A 12,750-nucleotide genomic window follows, 5' to 3' on the forward strand; every position below is an offset into this window, starting at 1 on the left:
GGGTGTCCAAAACACTTCGCAAACTCCAATAGTCAACATACAGACTTATGCTACTATAATGGAAACAGGAACATAATGGTGGCTATATTAAAAAAGTCCATATGTAAAGTCCATATACATGTATCTCCAAACACCACACTCCGTAGGCTGCTCTGGTGACAAGTAGAAGGGGCTTGTGGCGAGCTGGAAGGAGAACACAGGCGCCACACTAAGTGCAGTATATCGAGATTCATTGTAAATTAACCAACGAAAAGGTACTCACAAACATGTGTGTAAAATCACCATGACAGTATCATAAGAGTAGATGATGATCCCGGTGTCCAAATTCAGGATGGCACAAGCGGTCTCAGGGCGCTGGGTTGTATCGAATGGACAATCGGTACTTCCCATCTGCAGGGGACACAGCACTAGCCGTTCTGACGTCACTTCCGGGATACGTACTGGCGCCGGCGACGAGTTGTCGGAGCATGCGCTCCTTCTTCGGCCTAAAGACGCGCCAGTACGTATCCCGGAAGTGACGTCTGAACGGCTAGTGCTGTGTCCCCTGCAGATGGGAAGTACCGATCGTCCATTCGATACAACCCAGCGCCCTGAGACCGCTTGTGCCATCCTGAATTTGGACACCGGGATCATCATCTCCTCTTGCGATACTGTCATGCTGATTTTACACACGTTTGTGAGTACCTTTTCGTTGGTTAATTTACAATAGATCTCGATATACTGCACTTAGTGTGGCACCTGTGTTCTCCTTCTGGCATCCGTGTTGACCATTGTCCAATACACAGGGAGGAAGGATTTTCCCAGCCAAAGCACCGGAGAACAAAGCCATCATATCAGGGACCCCCTTGTTCCCCGACTGTGCAAACGGAACCCCCCGAAGGTAAAAACAAGTCCAGAAGGACGACCATCTGTTAGACAGCAGGAGGCGAATAGCAGCCTGCAATTTATGAAGTTTGTAGGAGCACTCTGGCTAAGGCCGACTCCAGAGTCAGGCCCAAATAGTGCAGCTTCGTGGACGGAGCCAGAGCAGGCTTCTGAAAAATCTGAATCCAGCTGAACTTACAGAGTTCGTATTGAGATCTCCAGGTCTTCCACCAGAGCAGAGGGAGACTCCGCTCGCAGAAGGGGATCGTCCAAGTAGCCCAGGAACCTGATGCCCCATTGGCGTAGCATAGCTAGCACTGGGGCTAACACTTTTGTGAAGACCCGAGGAGCAGAGGCGAGACCAAAGGGTAACGCCACAAACTGATAATGCTCCTCTCCCACAGCAAAGCGATAAAACGCTGGTCACTGGAACCTATTGGAATGTGATGGTAGGCATCCTTGATATCGATAGAGATGAGGAAATCTCCCTGACGCAGGGATGCCCCCACTGTTCGAATGGATTCTATCCTGAACTTCTCTACCCGCACAAAGCAGTTGAGCGCCTTGAGGTCCAGGATTGGATGCACTTTGCCTTCCTTCCTGGGGACTGTGAATAGGTTCAAGTTTAATCCCTGAAAATGCTCTAAAGTCAGATCCAGGACAAGCACCCCTTGAAGGAACAGGTCTTGTATCGCCCCAAAACAGGCTCCTAAGCGGTCTGGGGACAGACGCAAGTTGGAAGGAAAAAACCTCACTGGGGGACAAGAGCGAAACTCAATCTTGCAGCCTGACCGAATGACATTGTGAACCCACTTGTCTTGCACCAGGGAATTTTATCCGTTTAGTGTTTTTACCCATATTTCATATGTGAACATATTTTATGCACTATTGCATTATATATAGATTTAGCACTTTTAATAATAATAATTGTATTGCATTTCTTCTTCCACGCATTATGGACAGTTTTTAGACAGTGTATATTGTTTTGGTTCCGAGTTTACCACTAGCCGGTATTTATTTTCCGGAACTAATTGTAGCTGTCTTCTGAGCCGGTTTCCGCGATACTTCCGGTCCGGCGTCCTGTGCTGTGAATGTAGCAATAAGCGTATTGGATAAGAGAACTGGAATGCAGACATAAAAAGGTGACGTCCGTCCCTCCACCCATACGCTAAAGAAGTCCCGCCCACGGACGTAACGCGTGCGGAAAGGGGAGGAGATTGCGACGTCACCCGCAGTCCCTGTCAGCAGAGCGTGGCTCTGTTCCTCTTGTATGCTGATATCGCTGTTTTTTCTTCTGAATCAAGTAAGAGGCTGTCTTGTTTTCTCAATAAATGTGGTATTACATGCATAATACGCTATGATCCGCCTTTTGCTTTTTCTGGGGAATATCTTCACCTGAACTTGTGAGAAGGGGATACATGTTAAGGTCTGAGGATCCAGTGAGGAGATTTTACTGTGCTGGAATGAGTGAATCATCCTCACTATCAGAGGAACCCCCCTAACGCCAGCTCGATACCCCAGACCGACCTTAAAGGTATGGCCACCACATGAGAGGGAGGGGGGGTGTGGGCAGATGGGGGGGTAACAAGTCCGCAGAGGACCACCGAGAAGGGGGGGAAGCTGTGTGGGAAGGAGGGGAACCCAGGGGTCCGACCGTCCTAGGGAGGGGCCCACGTCCACCCCAAAAACCTCCAGGGTTAGAGGAGGGACAGCTACTTACCATACCAGGAACAGGGTGGACACCGCTCCTGACAGACCACCGTTTCATTGGAATAGGGGAGGCTGTTGACCAGGAGGAACACTGCGGCTCAGGCCGAGGCAAGGTCGTATACACCCTCGCAAGACGTTTAACTTGCAGGCCAGCCCCCGTCCAGTGGGGCTATGTCGCAGCCAACCTACTGCAGAGCTGAGGCCTGCACGCACTCACTGGCCAGACTGGGGGGGGGGGCTCTAGATTATCCAGTCCGTTGCCCAATCCGGCAGTTGATAGTAGATTCTCACAGGAACAAAATAACAAAAAGGCAGGAAAAAATTAACTTTAAAAGGAAAAAATTGACAGGAACAGAGATCCTAGCAAGCAACTAGGTCCTTACTACTCCTAGTAGTGCCTATGGTTGAGAGTGGAAGTATACCCTATAGGACTGCACTATAGGCATAGTCAAGCTTTTTCCTGCCTAGTGTCCTACTCCTGTAGGGGGCAGCATAACCCAATGGTCAAAAAGATAAAGAGCTGTGTCCATCAATGAACAAAAAAGAAATAAGCATTTATTACATTTTTGCATTGAAGCCTGCAGAGTATTACAATCCCGATCAGTGCATTGTGGGTGAAATGCACAGGCTTCTGCATTGTTTACCCCTAGCACCATGTCTGTACAGAACTTTAGGCAGCCCATAGATGATTCCAATTTTTTTCCCTTCCGTGGAAGGAAATAAAATCGCTTGATTCCCCTATTAACACACTGGAGGGGAGCTTTCCCAGCTGGCAGAACACACTTATTACTGCTATCAGCTATAGCCACAGGCAGTAATCTCATGCCAAAAATCTGACAAGCTGGTTGCACCCAAGTCGACCAATTAATCAACTTCAGTACAATCAGCCAGCCCATACATGAAATTCAGCCGGTCCCTGCTGAACTGGCTGAATTTCGATCCCTATATGGCCAGCTTTAGTTATGGAGCTGGAGGAAGTAAACAATGGACCACAAGTGAGGTGGCGCCAGCTCACATGTGATTCTTTGAGATCTGTGAATCCCTGTGCCGTGGAAAATGGGAAGTGTAGTCTCATACAGCCCTGCCCTGCCCACACAGCCATACCGAATTCAAGGCAAAACAGAAGGCTCCCAGGAGAAGCACCCCATGATACAGGTAAGTGGGTGGGGGGCAGTTTAAAGCGGAGTTTCGGCCGCAAAATCGTCACAATAGATTTTGTGCCATCCGCTTCCTTAGTGTCACCTAAAAAACAATTGGATATTCCTGATTTTTAATTTTTTTTTTTACTTACCTTGTTTCAGAATATACTTACCTTCCTTCCACTTCCTCCCTCTGCGGCCGCGGCCCGCGCCGTCACTTCCTGTCCTGCAATGCGTCCTGGGACCTCGTACTCATCACTCCCAGGAGGCAATGGGCAGTGACGTAGGCGGCCTGCCGCTCCACTCATCACGTTATTTGCAAACAGGAAATGATGCGATGATAAGCGACCCTGTGGAAACCCCTACTATGCCGATCGCATAGTACTGGGCATGCGCGAGATTTCGCGCTGCATTCATCTGCCCCATCCAGCAAGAACCAGGAAGCAGGGCATAGATTTTCATACTGCGGCTTTGGGTGACCACAACAAAGATGGCGGCGCTCAGAAAACGATTTCTAAAGTAAGATTTTATGATTGCAAATCACTTATTAAACTGTTTATTAAACCAGATGAGCGGATGTATGAAGGGCAGTGGATCACAATTTGGGAAGTATTTTGGGAACGATCCTGTGGCCGGAACTCCGCTTTAAGGATGGCGGTTTGGGGAACACAACTATGTTTCACATTACACTCTCAACATGGTTCTAAAGTCTTTAACGTTTCCATCATTAAAAGACTTAATAGTAAAGGTCAAAAGGAACCACTGAACACTGGGGGACCCATGAGAAAGACAAAGACACTCTCAAACTGTTGTTTCTTCTTGGACATCAGCCAGAGATTAATAGCAAATGGAGCAGCGCTCTGCTGACTTGGGCAAGTATTCACTTGCTCCTTCTACATTATGGTAGATAATTATGGTTTTCATCACAAATATCCAAAACACACCTGAGTGGCAGTGCAGGCGAGACGGAGTTTTCTTGTCTTGCTCCACTTGGAGGGAGGTGATCCCGAGCACCCCTAAAAATGAAAACACAGTACAATGAAAAAATGAAAGTATTACCAGTATCAGCCAATCACATTCCAGAGTTCTTAAGGATGCACACCTGAGTGAATAGGCCAAGCAACGCTGGAAAAATGCAACACATACCAAAACAAATTAGGTGCCTATAAACAGACCATTTCAATGTAAACTTCAGGTAGAAAAAAACATCACTATTTAAAGTGCATGTATACCCTGAGGCCACGTTCACATGGGGCAATTACATGCGCAGGGCCAAGTTTTTTTGGAACAGGGATGCACAGGTGTTTCGGGCATCTCTATGCTGGCAGTCCCATTGTTGCCTATTGAAACACAGCACAGACACAGCACAGACACAGCACAGACACAGCACAGACACAGCACAGACACAGCACAGACACAGCACAGACACAGCACAGACATAGCTGCTGGATCCAATATGACATATGTGTGGGTGCACTGTTCAGCATTAAACCTAGGTGAGTTCATGGACATACACTTGCACCCACACGGATGTCATATTGGAACACAGTGGCTGGGTCCGTAGAGCCGCTGTTTCCCAATGGACAACAATGGCAATGTTAGCACGGGGATGTGTGCAAGGAAAAAATGGCCCTGTGCAGGGCATGCATATAATGGTGAACAAGGCTTTACAAGGAACTTCTTTTATTTGCTCCGTTTTGGTCTGTTTAATATATCATTGGAAGTATTTTGCTAAATCAAAAGTATTTGAGAAGTGCAAGAAAAAAAAATCTGTTGATTTCATCAGAAATTCAGAGCTGTCCTGTGCACACTTCCGGTATTAAGAGCCTTTCCTAGTTCGTAAAGTGTTTGTTACCCCAACATTTCATATTCCTGATATTTGCCTGATGTACCTTGTACGAGAAAGTATTCTGATCTCTTTGTATTGCTTTTGTACGTGAAATCCCTGGTGTTCCTGCCAGTCCCCCTGCTTTCCTAATAAAAACTGACAACACTAAGCAGGAGAGCACACCATGGTCAGTACTCTAGCTGTGCTGGGAACTCAGCCTGCACGCCTCCAATGATTGGACTTGACCTGACATGCTCCCGCTGCACAGCTATTCACTGGGAAGATAAGTATGCCGCAGCTTCTCCTCCCCTCAGCTCCTATGCAGCTGAGAACAGAGGGAATGTGATCACCTATAATAAAAAGGTATAAAAAGGTATTGATTTTTATTTATATTTATCTATATAGAAATGATTTGCCTTTCATTTCTATTTTAAACTGAATAGGTTGATTTACAAGGTGATCGTTTACAATCACTTTAACTTAGACTACAGAATGATCAGCCTATGGGGTTGATTTAATAAAGGCAAAGTGCAGTTGCTCTAGATCTGAAATAAGGGAAGCACTGCAGATTTCTATCATCCAATCATGTGCAAGAAAAATATGTTCTTTAATTTTTGTTGCATATGATTGGGTAATCTTTGCAAAGTGAAGTTTTGCCTCATTTACTAAGCTCTGGAGTAAGTGCACATGTATTTGCCTTTAGTAAATCAACACCTTTATGTTTTGAGATCTGTGGGAGTGGTTTAGCAAAAGACTGGGAGGGCTGATACCATACAGTCCACAAAATGCAGCCCACAAGAGGCAAAACCTAGGCCTCATACACACTTGGGGGTTAAGCCCTGATGCAAGAGGCTCTGGTGTCCTGTCAGAATACCGCTACCTATCAGTAAATGGAACAGAAGTGCCGCTCTGAGCAAAAAATGCTTCTGGCGCATGCGCCATGGGTTCCAACATGGCCGCTATGGGCTCCAATGGGTTTCCCAATCTGACAGAACACGAAGGCAGCAGCAGATATCTTCCTACACCCAGGCAAGTCTTCAATGTCACAGTTATTTTAGCAGTTATCTCACCTTATATACTGAAATACAGATTTACATTTGTATTAATATAGCATTATTAATATTATAGTAAATACAGGAACAAGCCTGCGGGCATAAGGAGGCGACGGCCATCTTGGTATACCCTGCACTGTTCAGAGCCAAACTGATTATATAGTGAAATAGACTATTTCACTTGGTCACGGTTAACCGCTAAAATAGGTGTGAAATTGAAGACTTGCCTGGGTGTAAGAAGATGGACGCTGCCGCCTTTATGTTCTGTCACATTAGGAAACCTATTGAAACGCATAGAGACCATGTTGGAACACATAGCGCATGCGCAATAAGCAGCTTTGTTCACAACGCCACCTCCTTTGCAATTTTTGATGGGTAGCGCTATTCTGATAGAACCCTGGCATTTAGGTGCAGGTGGATGGTGGAGGCAAACCATCCAGCCCCAAGACTGACAGCTGCTTCGGTCGGACAGCACACTGAGCGGTACTTATGTTTAATGTTTCATCCTTCCACCATGCACCAGGACTAAACATCCAGTTTGCAATGGGTCTTAGGAGCTGAGAGGATTTCTGGCAGGTATTTTTCTGCACTTGAAGGGTTTTTAAAGCAAAAAAACATGAGGAAATATGCATGCATTTCAGATTGCACTGTATATTCTTTTATAAGTTGTCTTTGACAAACTCTTTCATATAGATGGGTGTAATCAATTGTGTATTGGAATACAGTTATTATAATAACATCAATCTATTTTGCCATCACCCTCTATATTCCTCTTCACAGCAGCACTCACCAGGAGAGGCACTAGGAGCCAACCGTGTCTCTGTGGAATGCATATACGAAGACAGAGTATTGAGTGAGAAGAGTGAGCCACGTTGATGACTTAGGCAGGCCATACATTATGCAATTTTCTTTCCTTCAGCCACGGATTGAAGGAAAGACAATTGCTTGATTCCCCTACCAACACAGTCAGTGTTGATAGGGAATTCCTTCCTTTTGCGCTATTGTATTCTGACAGCAGGGGGTTTCCCAGCCATCAGAATACAATGATCACTGCTGGCGGCTATACTTGCAAACAGCATACCTCCCAACTTTTTGAGATGGGAATGAGGGACACTTATGAGCAAAATATTGTAGACATAGGACACACTCCCTGTCAGTCCCCCTGAAAGGAGAATTAAAAAGGATTTAGTTAAACCCAGAAGTGCTTTGCTTTTTTTAACCACTACTATTCCTCTATTGCTTTTTACTGGCTTTTGGAATTTACAAATGCAGCAATTTAGACATTGGATATAAGGTTTAGCACTGGAAAACGCCTTTTTGAAAGTTTCAAAGTGCATTTTATATACAACTATATGGATTAGACCAAAATGAGGGACAAATGAGGAGGAAAGAGGGACAGAGGGACTTTGTTCCAAATCAGGGACAGTTCCTCCAAATCAGGGACAGTTGGGAGCTATGGCCAACAGTGATCAAACAAAAAAAACCTGATTCAACTTCAGCACAAAAAACCCACCCATAGATTAATCAAAATTTGAATGGCTCCTGCTGAACCAGCCAAACTTCGTTCTGGCTATGGCTTGCTTTATTAGTGTTGCTGCTCCGAACTGTCTGGCAGAAGTCTGTAAACCACAAAAGTGGCTGGACAGAATTAGAAACCAGTTCACAGATAAAACAGTTCACTTGTTGTATTACGATTGTGTATTTAGCTGTTTGTATGGAGTTCTGTTATAATGAGGGGACACATTTCATGTTGAAAGATCTTCCTATCATTCACAAAGGTCTTCCATTATGTTGTAAAACCTTTATGAGTCATTTCCTGTTCTCTAAAAGAAAAAGTAACATAAAAGATGTCCCAAGGGAAAAAAAAACGAAGACTGCTTTTGTCTGAAATTGCCAGTGACACTCAACCCACTTTCTGTGAGCCCAGTGCATTATGGATACCTGAAATGGGCAAGGAGGAACTGCCTGCACAAACAATTGAGCAAGCATTTTACAGATACAGTATATATCCAGGTTCATGGGTTTTCTCCTATTTTTTTAAGCTGTACATGCATATGAGCAGAGTAGAGGCGGTCTGCATCATTACTAAGAGCAGTGGGCAGACAACATTTGAGTCTGGTTAGTAGACAGCCTTTCCTTCTCCTTTAAGAGTCCTCATTTTCAGTGAAAGACTACTAGTGACCACACAATTGAATAGCCATAACTTCCCTTCTGATTGTTTTAGACTGAGTTTGATCGGATTTGAGATCGGAGTCAACAGCCAGGGCAGAATAATATTGATCTTTTTGCATCGATCAATAGCACAGAGATAATTTGTTCATGAATACAATATTCCAAATCATCAGTTTATGAAATTGCATGGTGGAAACAGAGATGCGATCAATAGCATGTCCAACTTGGGCCTAAAGTGTCAATATTTTGTGTGGCCACCCTTATTTTCCAGCACGGCCTTAACCCTCTTGGGCATGGAGTTCACCAGAGCTTCACAGGTTGCCACTGGAGTCCTCTTCCACTCCTGCATGACGACATCACGGAGCTGGTGGATGTTAGAGACCTTGCGCTCCTCCACCTTCCGTTTGAGGATGCCCCACAGATGCTCAATTTAGGTCTGGAGACATGCTTGGCCAGTCCATCACCTTTACCCTCAGCTTCTTTAACAAGGCAATGGTCATCATCATGTTGGAATACTGCCCTGGGGCCCAGTCTCCAAAGGGAGGGGGATCATGCTCTGCTTCAGTATGTCACAGTACATGTTGGCATTCATGGTTCCCTGAATGAACTGTAGCTCCCCAGTGCCGGCAGCAATCATGCAGCCCCAGACCATGACAATCCCACCAACATGCTTTACTGTAGGCAAGACACAGTTGTCTTTGTACTTCTCACCTGGTTGCCGCCACACACGCTTGACACCATCTGAACCAAATAGGTTTATCTTGGTCTCATTAGACCACAGGACATAGTTCCAGTAATCCATGTCCCTAGTCTGCTTGTCTTCAGCAAATTGTTTGCAGGCTTTCTTGTGCATCATCTTTAGAATAGGCTTTCTTCTGTGATGACAGCCATGCAGACCAATTTGATGCAGTGTGCGGCGTATGGTCTGAGCACTGACATGCTGACCCCCCAGCCCTTCAAACTCTGCAGCAATGCTGGCAGCACTCCTACATCTATTTCCCAAAGACAACCTTTGGATATGATGCTGAGCACGTACACTCAACTCCTTCGGTCGACCATGGCGTGGGCCTGTTCCGAGTGGACCTATCCTGTTAAATCGCTGTATGGTCTTGGACACCGTGTTGCAGCTCAGTTTCAGGGTTTTGGCAATCTTCTTATAGCCTAGGCCATCTTTATGTAGAGCAACAATTCTTTTTTTCAGATTCTCACAGAGTTCTTTGCCATGAGGTGCCATGTTGAACTTCCAGTGACCAGTATGACAGAATGAGAGCGATAACACCAAATTTAACACACCTGCTCCCCATTCACACCTGAGACCTTGTAACACTGATGGGTCACATGACACTGGGGGAGGGAAAATGGCTAATTGGGCCCAATTTGGACATTTTCACTTGGGGGTGTACTCACTTTTGTTGCCAGCTGTTTAGACATTAAGGGCTGTGTGTTAAGTTATTTTGAGGGGGACAGAAATTGTACACCGTTAGGGTCCTTTCACACGAACGATCCGATCAGATTCGCCTGTCAGTTTTTCAGGCGGACCTGATCGGATGTTCCATGCATCCCTATGGGGCAGCGGATTTCAGCGGAGACATCTCCACTGACACTCGCTGCTATCCGCTTCCGATCCTATCCATGAAATCCAGGCGGATGGAAACCCTATTTTCCATCCGTCCAGCTGATCGAATGAGAACAGACAGGCGGTTCGTTCTCATCCGATTCTCCCATAGAGAGCAGCAGGGCTCTGATACCTCCCTCTCCGCACATAGAGCGGAGACGGAGCTGCCATCCGCCTGCTCAGTGGGGATCGGCAGATCGATCCCCCGCTGAGCAGAACGGATTCCGTCAGCGGATGCGGGCCGTGTGAAAGGACCCTTAAACAAGCTGTACACTCACTACTTTACATTGTAGCAAAAAGAAATTTCTTTAGTGTTGTCACATGAAAAGATATAATAAAATATTTACAAAAATGTGAGGGGTGTACTCACTTTTGTGAGATACTGTGTATATATATATATATATATATATATATATATATATATACACACATACACACATACATACATACATACATATACACACACACATATACATATATACATATATACACACACACACACACACACACATATTATATATATATATATATATATATATATATACACACTATATATTTTATATATATATATATACATACATACACACACATACAAATTGGCGCTATATAAATACCTGTAATAATAATAGGCATGCAGGCACATTTTGATGACTCTCCAGCACCTCAGCGCCCCATGGGGCACTTGAACAAAAACGCTCAGTAGGATGGGAGTGGGCAGGTACTGCCAAGGATTTAAAGTTGTACATTTCTAAAAAATAGATATTATTACTTTGTGTGAAAGATGACAGGAAATGCTGTTACTAAACATCCCACTGCCAGATGGTGCAATCATTTTTAACAATGGCCTGTGTGTTGCGGCCTACACAGACTAGATTACATCACGACCCTACCAGCTAGATGTGAGAACTATATTCTTATTACAAGGATTTCTACAATGTCAATTGACCAAAACCAATTATAATGAAAGTGCACATAATAAAGCCCTGTTCACACGTAAGTGTTTTTCAGCTCGTAAAACACTCATCTTTGAAGCTCCAAAATGTCCAACAAGCAAAATCCCATTTATTTCAATGGCCACTCTTGCCATCTGAGCGTTTTGTCGCCTGAAGCAAAAATGCCTGAAGCTCAAAAAAGTACATGAGCTTCTTTTTTGGCAGATTACAAGCATTTCTGGTCAGATGTCAATGCCTTCCTCCAAACACCTGCAAAAAAAGGCCGGAAAAACACCCCAAACAAAACACCTGAAAACTATACACTCAGGTGTGAATGGAGCCTTAGGTGTGAAACCCTGATATCTAAATTGGCTTACTTTGGTATCACAGGTTAGCAAGAAACTTGGTTAGGCAAGAAGGACCAAACAACTTTTTGCTGCAAACTTTAAATGGAATGTGTAGTGGCTTTGTATACATTTCCCTTCTTTATCTGCTATGGCCAGGCATTTAAAGAGGAAGTAAACCCTCCTCAGGAAGTTGTACCTATAGGTAAGCCTATATTAAGGCTTACCTATAGGTACTGTAAATATCTCCTAAACATGTACCGTTTAGGAGATATTTACCTTTAATGCAGCCAGTGATGTCACTGGCGCATGCGCTCTGAAGGAACGGCAGATCGTGCCGTTCCTTCAGAGCCCCGTGCCGTGACCGTCGGCTCCCGCGCGCGTGCGCGGGAGTGACGTCACCGCGGCTCCGGCCAATCAGATGGCCGGATGCCGCGATCCCGGAAGACGGGCGACTATACATGTCGCCCGTCATACAGGTAAGCGGACGGCACGGCGGGGGCTCGTTCTAAGGTAAGTATTTCATAATGAGCTAGTATGCGATGCATACTAGCTCATTATGGGTTTCTCTTTCAGGATGTAAAGAAGATACATTTTTTTTTTCTCGGTGTACAACCTCTTTAAAATATATATACACTGCTCAAAAAATTAAAGTAACACTTTAAAAACACTTTAGATCTCAATGGGGAAAAATATCATGCTGGATATCTATATTGATATGGACTGGGTAATGTGTTAGGAATGAAAAGATACCACATCGTTTGATGGAAATGAAAACTATCAACCTACAGAAGGCTGAATTCAAAGACGCCCCCGAAAATATAAGTAAAAAAATGATGCAGAAGGCTAGTCCATTTTCTGAAATTTAATTGCAGCAACTCAAAATGGTACTCAGTAGTTTGTATGGCTCCCATGTGCTTGTATGCATGTCTGACAACGTCGGGTCATGCTCCTAAAAATACAACAGATGGTGTCCTGGGGTATTTCCTCCCAGATCTGGACCAGGGCATCACTGAGCTCCTGAACAGACTGAGGTGCAACCTGGCGGTGTCGGATGGACCAAAACATAATATTCCAGAAGTGTTCTATTGTAT

At 44.8% G+C, this 12,750-nt stretch overlaps 1 protein-coding gene across 1 annotated transcript in view; it reads right to left on the reverse strand.

Annotated features, from left to right (window-relative positions):
* LOC309559020 (coronin-7-like) overlaps positions 1-12,750 on the reverse strand; it is a 344,039-nt gene that overhangs the window by 310,724 nt on the left and 20,565 nt on the right. Inside the window, exon 3 of the mRNA XM_082262130.1 lies at positions 4,658-4,729. Coding sequence (XP_082118256.1) covers positions 4,658-4,729 — 72 coding nt within the window. The remainder of the gene's footprint in view (positions 1-4,657; positions 4,730-12,750) is intronic.

The sequence above is a fragment of the Pelophylax lessonae genome (assembly GCF_965119305.1).
Source record: "Pelophylax lessonae genome assembly, chromosome: 6".
Taxonomy (NCBI): Eukaryota; Metazoa; Chordata; class Amphibia; order Anura; family Ranidae; genus Pelophylax; species Pelophylax lessonae.